We start from the raw sequence: 12,878 nt of genomic DNA on the forward strand, positions 1-12,878 counted from the left end.
TCGATTTATTTCCTTTTTTTGAATTCGAGATAATGAATACGTTGGAGGGACCTTTTCGAATATTAGGCTAGACTTAAAAACTATGAACTCAACTTATCATCTGTCAAATGCAGCCCAGAGCAATCAAATCAGTTCAAACGACGTGAGAGCAATTCCAGCTCAAATCAGGATTTTTTCTGGTACTTTTGTACCCGACCCTAGACCTATGTAAGCCATTTTCGTGTATATGGAGCCAATAGTACTGGAAAATAACATTTGAGAAGGGCGTAAGGTATTTAAATATTTTTGTGTTTTGCATTTTAAAAATTATTGTTGCCGCGGCACTAAACCGAATTGAGCAAGTTTAACTCTCGCGACGATTTTCTGTCGCGAAATATCTGTCAAGCATGTTTAAGTAATTTTGAATCAGTGTGTTTGCTTTTTTGTTTTGACGGCTTTGGATGATTAGAAAAACGTGGCTGATCTTTTCTGATCTGCCAAGGAAATGGAACGCTTTTGATTAAATTATTGTTTAAAATTTTGGTTTTTAGTTCTATACTACCACTACAACTGTTTCATTTGGGGTAATTTATGAAGTTCAGTTAGTTTCCAGCTTCAGAAAAAGACGCAGAAGGGAAAAAGTCTTGGTTAAGTTGCTGATTACGGATGGATTTCAGTCTGAATAAAACAAAAATAAGTGGTCTCATTGTCGAGGGACCTCAATCCGGTCCGTTGTGTCCTCTCACCGGGAGAGTTTTGCTGATGCGGGATGCTGCGGGTATCGATTGAATAAGCTCTATAGAGTCAAAATGGGAAGAACCAGCCACCAATTTGAAAATCAAAAGCGCCGTAATTGTCCTCTCCAAGCTAGACATCATGAAATGGTCCATCCGGATGATTGAATCCACGGTCACAGAACGATTTCCGGTAGATTTTCGAGATCGATTCCATGCTCCGTGTAAGACGCGGCGCGAATCTTGTCGCAGCTCAACTGGCGACATTTCAGTTTGGTGCCGCGGAGAAATTTTGTTTTGGTATCGCGTGTGACATTTGAGGTACACTCAGAAAAGAAACAACAGAAAATTGCTTCGCGAGATGAAAAACACTCGCGCTGTTATTTCGATTTATTTCAAAAACCACAATACTGTATCTCGAAGCCGTTGCGTCGTATCACAGAGTGGTCAAAGACAAACTTGTAGGAAATTGGACGAGCTTTCTGAAAAAAATACACTGAAACAAAAATACACGCCACTTATTTGATTGTTTTTGATTTTTAAGTCTAAAACTCAAATTTAAAGGCGATGTCACGCTTTTTCGTTCAAAATTTTGAGGAAATAGGCTAAGATGTTACCAAAAGACTCACAGTACCTTACGCCCTTCTCAAATGTTATTTTCGAGTACTATTGGCTAGATATACACAAAAATTGCTTATATAGGTCTAGGATAACATGTCTACAAAGTTTGATTGAAAACGGAGAGGGTTGGGTACAAAAGTACACTCAACCCCCGGTGGTTGGTCACTTTTTCATTTGACACTTTTTTAGTTTGTACCCCGTTGGTTGGTCAAAGTCAAACTAAAAAGTGATGAACTGTCACTTTTTACACGGCGCTCACGCACACTATCAAAACAAGCGTTTGGTAGTGTATGTGAACTCCATGTAAAAAGGGTGTCAAACTAAAAAGTGACCCCGTTCGTTTGACAACAGTTGGTGTTAAACCATCGGGGTTTGAGTGTACCAGAAAAAATCCTGATTTGAGCTGGAATTGCTCGTGAAGTTTTTTTTCAATTTGTTTTTTTTTTTGCGAAAGTCTGTGAAAATTCCCATTTTTCGGACCACCCTAACACAGCTTAGGTCACTCCAAACAAAAAAAAAAGTAAATATATCGGCTAGGGAATCCCCAGACGAACTTTGGACAACTTTTTTCGAAGAGGGAAAGTTTTTTCAGCTTTTAAAAACGAGGCTAGATTATATATTTTTTATTTCGGAGTAATTAACAAAGTGGCATTAAAAAAAAAAAATATATAGAGTGAATGGGCTTTTTTTTCGAAACATTTCGAAATATTCAAAAACCGTTATTTTGTAGTTATGTTTTCAAATTTTCAGTGCAAAGTCTTCATTATAAGCCGAAACGATATGAAGTTTTTAATGTCTGATTGGGTTTAGTTATTGTTAATAGTTTATATAAGTCCTTTTTTAAAAAAAATATCATAAATAAAATATTTGTCATGGAACGATGCCGATAATATTATTGTTATCTTTCTAGATGCCTTGATATCTACGTATTTAACTCATCGAGAACAGTTTTAAACCTTTTAATCAAGGCAATATTCTATAAAATTTAATCTTCGTTTTGATCCTAACCTGATCCCACATCGCTCAAACAACAATGCTTCTTCCTGTAGATCACATTGCGTGTCTGCGCGGGCCATTACACAAGTCGACCCCGTCGGGTGATTTACGGCAAAATGGAAACAACTTTTTTTTTCGGTGCCCATAAATATTGTGATAAGAGCAACGGCCTCTTCTGCAAACAGCTGAATGAGTTCGAAAAAAAATCACGCAGATGAAAACAATATCCACGAGTTGAGAAAGTGAGCAACGGCACGGCGGTGCGCTCACGCGGAATCGCCAAGATTTAACAAAATTATCGAAAGTAATTACAGTCTTAATTTAAGTGATTTATTGAATTTCAACGTGTCGGGTTGTGCGAGTCGAGTCGTCCAACGGCGATGTTCGCACCCCTCGAGCATCGAGATCTTCGCGTAACATCACCATAGGGTCAGATGGTCAATTGTGGGAAGTGCTGAATCTGCTTGATCGACGATTGGCTGTCGATAAAGTAGATGTTGACGAGTCACTGCAAATTCTAATAAATCGGATTAAACAAATTTAATTAGGCAAATCACTTTTTTTTATCTCGTTGACAGGTTATTTGACATCGCTCACTCGTCGAGTTGATCGTGGTTGATGTGCCAAAATCAGCGAAACTCAGCGTTTGAAGAAAACAAGAATACAGGAAAAAATCGGCCGTGATCAAGAAAAAGTGGAAGAAGAAAAGTCGCAATCAAAAGTGAATCGAGTAAACATCTTGGATTGAAAAGAGAAGAAGGAAAAAACTCACAGATTTGGCACAGATGTAAACAAAAGAAAAGAAAAAAAAGAGTGTTCGAAAAAGAAGAAGTTAAGTTTAAGTTGGTGGGTTCGCTTTGATCGTGTACGGCGGTGAATAGTGTGGCTACCGGCCGGAAGATGTCCTCGTCGCCGCTGTTGACCAGCTACACTCTGCGCATCCGGAGTGACACCAGTCCGGTGACGGCCACGGCCACTTTTACGGCCAACGGTGTACTGTGCAACAGCCCGGCCACCGTCGGGGAGTCGCTCAAAAAGCTGAGCCTGAACGACGCTTCGACGGCGAGCAATAACTCGGGCGAGTCGACGGATCCGCTGGAGTCGGATTTTAGCGGGGCCGAGGAGGAGGAGGAAGAGGACGAGGAGGAGGACGGTGGACGGCGGTTCAGGTGAGATGGAAACATTCAAAAATTGATTTTTAGAATCTCGTTTGTTGTCAAAAAGGTTTTTGAGCCCACTGCAAAAAGTATGGTTGACATTGTTTTTCAGCATAAACTGACTATTTTCATGTTAGAGTGTACGGATGTAAACAATGCGCTGTCAAGAGCTGAGATCATTCTTCTTTTCAATGGCCAGGCCTACTGCGTCGATTTAACCGTAGGAGTTGAGTTGATTTTTAAAATACAATTTATTGCGCGTATTGAGAAAATATCAGTTTTGGTGATTTTCATGTAGGGGTCTCAAAGATACGAGCGCAAGCATTTTTTCAATTGATCGCAGCAATCGTTCAGATTTTTACTTTTTATTGCTGTCATGGCCTATCTACAATCACTTAGCTTAGAAAATTTCACTTAGCTTAGGAATTTGAATCAATGGAAATGAATCTGAGTTTCTACAATGGAAAAGTAATCAAATTAGAAACTGACGTTTGGTTTGGAAAATTTCAAAATCTACGGTAAGTTGACGTTTCCATATCAAAGGTAAACAAACAACTGCATAGCAACGTATATCAGCCCAGCAAGTTTTCTAAGTTGATTGTGGATGACGAACGTAAGTTGCAGACTTTCCTAAGTAACTACTTTACTTAGATGTTCTAAGCTAAGTGATTGTAGATAGGCCATCAGTTCAGCTCTACTTTTATGCTCAATTTTGTTCGTGTTGATAGCGATCATTTCAGTTGGTAAGCGTTTTATAATGAAAATCAAATTTACTTTTTAATAATAAACTTCTTTTTTTTCCATTGCAGGGATTATGTTTGATTTAAATTTGATTATTCAGCCTCAGGCCTCTTCGCAACAATGGGAGCCCCTAATAATGTAACACAGTTAGGGGGAGGGGGTAGGGGTCGAAGACTTTGTTAGGCTTTGGAAATCGGATGTGGCCACTGGGAAACATGGTAACCGGTTCAGGAGACGAAATTATACACTGAAGACACTCTCCATTCAAATTTAAGAAGTTTTATGCGTCGCATGACCAGTTTACGCTGTTTCCTAAATACTAAATAGCTGTTTTAATGTTCCATTCTTGGGGCATTTTAAATTATTATTGGTTAAACAAATTGAATTAGTTTTCGTATGAATGAAAAAATAAAAAAAAGTCAACAAAATAACTCGTACTTCGGTTCGTGAGGTGGGATTTTTTATCATATTCGGTTTGTTTCTGAGTAAAAAACGAAGCTTTTGATGGTTTGCATAGAACCATGTTTCTGCGAATTTTTGGGTCCATTTTCCCCCATCGTATTGCGCCTCTTAGCACCATAAAAAAAAAAAACGACTGGCCTTCAAACAGGCCTTCAAGGAGGGTCCCGTTAGGGCATGAGTATTCCTGGATAGCCAGTTCACCAACGAGGGGGAAGCCTGCCCGACGGAGCCAACAACGCTCGCTGTGCCTCCATCCGACCTGGTAGGAAGACCTCCAGGTCGGCCTCGAAGGTCTCATAATCCGGCACCGTTACGTAGGCCACCAACTAAGCCGGCCGCGAAGGTCGCAGAACCGCAGATTCCGTCTCCAAAAACCAAAAATCAGTGAACTGCAGCTAAAACCAACAAGCAACCGAAAGCCAGCACCATAAGTTCCAACTATTTCTTTCAGATTGACAAGCAACATGATTTTATAATTTTCGTCTTGGCCTACTTTTTTGCCTTCTCTACAGGTTTCCCCATTGCGACGATATCTTTCTGCGGCGATTAATTAGAGCGCAGAATTCTAATTTTTCTCGAAATTATTAATAATTTCCATTTTATTGAAGTTTGATTCCATAAACAGTTCCATTTACAAATTCATCATCAATTCCGATTTAATTAGTTGGTTTCCAACCCTTTGTTGACACCCTCACTTCTTGGACGGGTAGGGATTACGACGGTGGTGGCACGACGGGCAGTCCGGAACGCAGTGTCCCAGGTGGTTCCGGTGGTACCCGGCGATGCAGACGCACTTGCTGGGCCGGTAGCAGGGACCATCGCACGGTTTCGGACAGTCACAGGCACGCACTTCGTACCTTCCGCAGTGGTCTGGTATGAAATAAAGGTCAAAAATTAGAGTTTTGAGATTTGGGGTAAAATTTACCCAAATTTTGACAGATTCAAACAAGAAGTTACTCAAAATTTAAATGAAATTAACTTACCAGAAGGGGAACAACTAACGGCAGCGATGGCCACGGTGGCAAGCAGGAGAATTGCGATGGCGACCTTCATGTTTGTGGGGATTCCTTCAAGTTGGCTGAATCTACCGGAGTTGGAAAGTGCAAGCTCGGCGCTGTTGTGTACTGATGTACCGATGAGTATTGCTGAATGGTATTTATACCGTTTGACCAAGTTCTAGGGCTGTACGTGAGCAATCTTTTGCCAGGAAATATAATACATGCCAGTGGCAGGTGCAGTAAAGTGCATACGAACAGTCTCTTCCTGTTTGCAGGATAGGATTGCGCTGTGAGAAGCTTATCCTTGTTTGTTTAAATATTTGAACAGTGCAGAAATGTGTTTGAACTGTGACTTTCGATATGGATTGGAGTAAATTTCTCAGTTCAATTTCATAAACTCTACTTTTGATTTTTTGCGATCTTTATAAATTATTATTATCGTCCAAAATCTAGATTTTTTTTATTGTCTTAAAAAGCAAAAGCAAAAGCAAAAGCAAAAGCAAAAGCAAAAGCAAAAGCAAAAGCAAAAGCAAAAGCAAAAGCAAAAGCAAAAGCAAAAGCAAAAGCAAAAGCAAAAGCAAAAGCAAAAGCAAAAGCAAAAGCAAAAGCAAAAGCAAAAGCAAAAGCAAAAGCAAAAGCAAAAGCAAAAGCAAAAGCAAAAGCAAAAGCAAAAGCAAAAGCAAAAGCAAAAGCAAAAGCAAAAGCAAAAGCAAAAGCAAAAGCAAAAGCAAAAGCAAAGCAAAAGCAAAAGCAAAAGCAAAAGCAAAAAAAAGCAAAAGCAAAAGCAAAAGCAAAAGCAAAAGCAAAAGCAAAAGCAAAAGCAAAAGCAAAAGCAAAAGCAAAAGCAAAAGCAAAAGCAAAAGCAAAAGCAAAAGCAAAAGCAAAAGCAAAAGCAAAAGCAAAAGCAAAAGCAAAAGCAAAAGCAAAAGCAAAAGCAAAAGCAAAAGCAAAAGCAAAAGCAAAAGCAAAAGCAAAAGCAAAAGCAAAAGCAAAAGCAAAAAAAGCAAAAGCAAAAGCAAAAGCAAAAAAAGCAAAAGCAAAAGCAAAAAAAAAAAGCAAAAGCAAAAGCAAAAGCAAAAGCAAAGCAAAAGCAAAAGCAAAAAAAGCAAAAGCAAAAGCAAAAGCAAAAGCAAAAGCAAAAGCAAAGCAAAAGCAAAAGCAAAGCAAAAGCAAAAAAAAGCAAAAGCAAAAGCAAAAGCAAAAGCAAAAGCAAAAGCAAAAGCAAAAGCAAAAGCAAAAGCAAAAGCAAAAGCAAAAGCAAAAAAAAGCAAAAGCAAAAGCAAAAAAGCAAAAGCAAAAGCAAAAGCAAAAGCAAAGCAAAAGCAAAAGCAAAAGCAAAAGCAAAAGCAAAAGCAAAAGCAAAAGCAAAAGCAAAAGCAAAAGCAAAAGCAAAAGCAAAAGCAAAAGCAAAAGCAAAAGCAAAAGCAAAAGCAAAAGCAAAAGCAAAAGCAAAAGCAAAAGCAAAAGCAAAAGCAAAAGCAAAAGCAAAAGCAAAAGCAAAAAAAAAAAAGCAAAAGCAAAAGCAAAAGCAAAAGCAAAAGCAAAAGCAAAAGCAAAAGCAAAAGCAAAAGCAAAAGCAAAAGCAAAAGCAAAAGCAAAAGCAAAAGCAAAAGCAAAAGCAAAAGCAAAAGCAAAAGCAAAAGCAAAAGCAAAAGCAAAAGCAAAAGCAAAAGCAAAAGCAAAAGCAAAAGCAAAAGCAAAAGCAAAAGCAAAAGCAAAAGCAAAAGCAAAAGCAAAAGCAAAAGCAAAAGCAAAAGCAAAAGCAAAACGCAAAAGCAAAACGCAAAAGCAAAACGCAAAAGCAAAACGCAAAAGCAAAACGCAAAAGCAAAACGCAAAAGCAAAACGCAAAAGCAAAACGCAAAAGCAAAACGCAAAAGCAAAACGCAAAAGCAAAACGCAAAAGCAAAACGCAAAAGCAAAACGCAAAAGCAAAACGCAAAAGCAAAACGCAAAAGCAAAACGCAAAAGCAAAACGCAAAAGCAAAACGCAAAAGCAAAACGCAAAAGCAAAACGCAAAAGGGTCATTCCATCTGAAGCGGAACAGCATTTGAAAATTACCCTCTCCGATCCTGCTCAAATTTGGCAGAGCTGTTGATACTATCAAAACATGCAAGAATCCCGAATTTCATCCAAATCGGACCACCCCCTCCATTTTTGTACCTCCCCAAAAAATCGACTTTTTGGCGATTTTTGGCCAAACCTCCTAGTTTCAAACGGCGATAGCTCAGGAACTACAAATCTCAGAAGGTCGGTCTTGGACTCAATTTTGAAGGAAATTGGACGTAGAATCCATTTTTGTGATCAAAATGTTGATTAATTTATTTTTTCTACCTGTATTGCGCAATTGAAAACTTTAAACGGCCGTATCTCAAAACACCCCAACTTATTTTTTTTATTTGACCTCACCATCGTGTTCCCCGGCCAATTTTACATAAGAATCACCTATCGACAGAAATGAATATGTTTCGTTCCAGAGATATCGAATTTTAAAGTTTTGTGTTTTCGAGCTTCATTCGCCGCATCTGCTAGAAGCACACAGGCGGGCTGATCAATAACTGCTACCTGGCCATTTATTGAAATAATATTTCATCATAAATAATCTTCATCAAATTGAGCAAAAATTAACTGTATAATACTGTAGGAAACTGAAGTTTAATCGCAAATGTTTATCTGCTAAAAAAAAATTAATGAAGTGAATTTCTGTGTTAACCCACTGGACAGAGCAATGACGACACACAGTAAAGGGCAGAATTGGATTCCGACGGAGCGAGAGGAAAATGCAATTCTCGGATTAGTTTTCAAAAAGCCGTAAGAGCCATTGTTAAACAAAGTCCTTTTGCATCGGTATTCGACCTACTTACGAAAACCAATATCAAAATGCTCGAGATTGTTCATCTACACGCCCTTCAAGTGCCCCAAACTTAAAATAAATGAAATTTTGTTTCATTTTCTAGAAAAACGAAAATTAGTGTCAGAGGTCACAATGGCTCTTACGGCTTTTTAAAAACTCACCCGAGAATTAATCTTGTTAGTAACACTGAAAAATAAGTGCACGATACATTATTGAGTAAAAATATGAATTAAAATGAATAAAATTTGTTGATTCGTTGTACTCTAGTGAAGGACGATCACAAAGAGTAGGAAAAGGATTTCTGGAATGTATAAAACTGAAAAATGTAAGAAAATCACAAAGTTTGATCTGCTGCAAAGCGGCTAATTCTCCAAATTTAGTTGCGATGATTTCGACACCGTCCGAACAACAGTGTTTTTTTTCATCTATCATTCTTGGATTCTTGGAACACAATACGGCTGCTGTCCTCACGTATAAGGATTTTTTTAATTAAATGTACCTTGACCAAAATCATATTTTAATGAAATGGAGCTGGCTCACTATATAAAAATTGATTTAATATGATCAATCTAAACCATAAATAAGAATTATGGTAAAGTGTCAATAATAAACTATAATAATAATAATAATAATAAAGCAGGTTTTGGGGTTTTTGCTGAATGGCACTATTTTGCTCCACTTCATAAATTTTTGAGCAGATAAACATTTGCGATTAAACTTCAGTTTCCTACAGTATTATGCTCAGATGATAAGAAATATTATGATGAAATATTATCATGTGATGATGTGTGTTCGCAGATGCGGCGAATGAAGCTCGAAAAACAAACTTCGATATATTCTTATGTAAAATTCGAACACGATGGTGAGGCCAAATAAAAATAAGGTGTTTTGAGATACGGCCGTTTAATGTTATCAATTGCGCAATACAGGTAGAAAAATAAATTAATCAACATTATGATCACGGAAATGGATTTACGTCAATTTCCTTCAAATCTGAGAGAGCTATCGCCGTTTGAAACTAGGAGGTTTGGCCAAAAATTTGGGAAGTGGAATTTGGATGAAATTCGGGATTACTATCAAAACATGCAAGAATCCCGAATTTCATCCAAATCGGACCACCCCCTCCATTTTTGTACCTCCCCAAAAAATCGACTTTTTGGCGATTTTTGGCCAAACCTCCTAGTTTCAAACGGCGATAGCTCAGGAACTACAAATCTCAGAAGGTCGGTCTTGACTCAATTTTGAAGGAAATTGGACGTAGAATCCATTTTTGTGATCAAAATGTTGATTAATTTATTTTTTCTACCTGTATTGCGCAATTGAAAACTTTAAACGGCCGTATCTCAAAACACCCCAACTTATTTTTTTTATTTGACCTCACCATCGTGTTCCCCGGCCAATTTTACATAAGAATCACCTATCGACAGAAATGAATATGTTTCGTTCCAGAGATATCGAATTTTAAAGTTTTGTGTTTTCGAGCTTCATTCGCCGCATCTGCTAGAAGCACACAGGCGGGCTGATCAATAACTGCTACCTGGCCATTTATTGAAATAATATTTCATCATAAATAATCTTCATCAAATTGAGCAAAAATTAACTGTATAATACTGTAGGAAACTGAAGTTTAATCGCAAATGTTTATCTGCTAAAAAAAAATTAATGAAGTGAATTTCTGTGTTAACCCACTGGACAGAGCAATGACGACACACAGTAAAGGGCAGAATTGGATTCCGACGGAGCGAGAGGAAAATGCAATTCTCGGATTAGTTTTCAAAAAGCCGTAAGAGCCATTGTTAAACAAAGTCCTTTTGCATCGGTATTCGACCTACTTACGAAAACCAATATCAAAATGCTCGAGATTGTTCATCTACACGCCCTTCAAGTGCCCCAAACTTAAAATAAATGAAATTTTGTTTCATTTTCTAGAAAACGAAAATTAGTGTCAGAGGTCACAATGGCTCTTACGGCTTTTAAAAACTCACCTGAGAATTAATCTTGTTAGTAACACTGAAAAATAAGTGCACGATACATTATTGAGTAAAAATATGAATTAAAATGAATAAAATTTGTTGATACGTTGTACTCTAGTGAAGGACGATCACAAAGAGTAGGAAAAGGATTTCTGGAATGTATAAAACTGAAAAATGTAAGAAAATCACAAAGTTTGATCTGCTGCAAAGCGGCTAATTCTCCAAATTTAGTTGCGATGATTTCGACACCGTCCGAACAACAGTGTTTTTTTTCATCTATCATTCTTGGATTCTTGGAACACAATACGGCTGCTGTCCTCACGTATAAGGATTTTTTTAATTAAATGTACCTTGACCAAAATCATATTTTAATGAAATGGAGCTGGCTCACTATATAAAAATTGATTTAATATGATCAATCTAAACCATAAATAAGAATTATGGTAAAGTGTCAATAATAAACTATAATAATAATAATAATAAAGCAGGTTTTGGGGTTTTTGCTGAATGGCACTATTTTGCTCCACTTCATAAATTTTTTTGAGCAGATAAACATTTGCGATTAAACTTCAGTTTCCTACAGTATTATACAGCTAATTTTTGCTCAATTTGATGAAGATTATTTATGATGAAATATTATTTCAATAAATGGCCAGGTAGCAGTTATTGATCAACCCGCCTGTGTGCTTCTAGCAGATGCGGCGAATGAAGCTCGAAAACACAAAACTTTAAAATTCGATATCTCTGGAACGAAACATATTCATTTCTGTCGATAGGTGATTCTTATGTAAAATTGGCCGGGGAACACGATGGTGAGGCCAAATAAAAAAAATAAGTTGGGGTGTTTTGAGATACGGCCGTTTAATGTTATCAATTGCGCAATACAGGTAGAAAAAATAAATTAATCAACATTTTGATCACGGAAATGGATTCTACGTCCAATTTCCTTCAAAATTGAGTCCAAGAACGACCTTCTGAGATTTGTGGTTCCTGAGCTATCGCCGTTTGAAACTAGGAGGTTTGGCCAAAAATCGCCAAAAAGTCATTTTTTTGGGGAAGTACAAAAATGGAGGGGGTGGTCCGATTTGGATGAAATTCGGGATTCTTGCATGTTTTGATAGTATCAACAGCTCAGCCAAATTTGAGCAGGATCGGAGAGGGTAATTTTCAAATTTGCACTTTTTCGTGCACAGTTGAGATGGAATGACCCAAAAGCAAAACGCAAAAGCAAAACGCAAAAGCAAAACGCAAAAGCAAAACGCAAAAGCAAAACGCAAAAGCAAAACGCAAAAGCAAAACGCAAAAGCAAAACGCAAAAGCAAAACGCAAAAGCAAAACGCAAAAGCAAAACGCAAAAGCAAAAGCAAAAGCAAAACGCAAAAGCAAAACGCAAAAGCAAAACGCAAAAGCAAAACGCAAAAGCAAAACGCAAAAGCAAAACGCAAAAGCAAAACGCAAAAGCAAAACGCAAAAGCAAAAGCAAAAGCAAACTCTAGCGCAAAAATGCATTTTTCGGTCCCCTAGAACATATTGAAAATTCTCAAATCAAAACTTCTTGTGCCAATTTAACTTTTTGTGACATAAACTGAAATGTCATAATCGTGAATTTCAGTGCTGTTGTGGTTTGGTTGTTCCAAGTTATATTTTTTCTAGAATTTAATTTAATTCTACATTTTTGCCATAGACACCACATCAGTAAGTGCATCTCCAGCGCTGAGAGCAAACAAAAAAAAATAAAATAATTAAAAAAATCCAGTAAGGCCGATGCAAATATTTTTCAAAGTTTTTAAATTAAAAAATAGAAGCAAGGCATCATCCACGTAGACACTTTATGGCGGGTATGGCGAGTTCAGTTGTTTTGCAATCATTTGTTTAAAAAATGTAAAATTTGAGGAAATCAAAAATTATAACAAAAAAAAAAAAATCGGAAAAAATCAAAATTTCTAAAGATTGTTGAATAAACCTAAGCATGTTGAAAATGATTCTAAACGCAGAGGAATGCATTTTACATTTATTTTAGCTGATTCATTTGAATTTCCATTTGAATGTCGAAGTTTTTTGAAAAAATGCCCCCTGATTTTACGGGTCGATTTTGAGAGGGGAGTGGGAGAGGCTACAAAAATTTTTAAAAATATTTGTACCAGCCTAATAAAACAAAATCATAAATTCAAAAAAAAAATAATTTAAAAAATCTGAATAAAAAAAAAGTAAAAAAAAAGTTATTAAAAAAAAACTTGAAAAAATAAAGAGATAAAAATATTAACTTTAAAAAACTCGGAAAATTTTGAGCTTGTTAATAAATAAAATCATTAAAAAAGTTAAAATAATTTCAAAAAATCCAGTACAAAAATAATAAATTATA

The 12,878-nt window shown here is 36.8% G+C and overlaps 2 protein-coding genes across 3 annotated transcripts in view; one reads left to right on the forward strand and one right to left on the reverse strand.

Moving 5' to 3' along the window:
• LOC6031680 (cAMP-dependent protein kinase catalytic subunit PRKX) overlaps nt 1–12,878 on the forward strand; it is a 158,296-nt gene that overhangs the window by 13,262 nt on the left and 132,156 nt on the right. For both annotated transcript variants that reach the window (XM_038253164.1, XM_038253162.1), the window contains exon 2: nt 2,909–3,499. In XM_038253164.1, coding sequence (XP_038109092.1) covers nt 3,231–3,499 — 269 coding nt within the window. In that variant the 5' untranslated portion in view covers nt 2,909–3,230. The remainder of the gene's footprint in view (nt 1–2,908; nt 3,500–12,878) is intronic.
• On the reverse strand, nt 5,374–5,855 carry LOC119766873. Its single transcript, XM_038253165.1, has 2 exons — nt 5,674–5,855; nt 5,374–5,560 (listed from the first exon to the last, which is right to left on the reverse strand). The coding sequence occupies exons 1-2, from the start codon at nt 5,741–5,743 to the stop codon at nt 5,382–5,384; spliced, it is 249 nt and encodes an 82-aa protein (XP_038109093.1). The 5' UTR covers nt 5,744–5,855; the 3' UTR covers nt 5,374–5,381.

Source organism: Culex quinquefasciatus, chromosome 2 (genome assembly GCF_015732765.1).
Source record: "Culex quinquefasciatus strain JHB chromosome 2, VPISU_Cqui_1.0_pri_paternal, whole genome shotgun sequence".
Taxonomy (NCBI): Eukaryota; Metazoa; Arthropoda; class Insecta; order Diptera; family Culicidae; genus Culex; species Culex quinquefasciatus.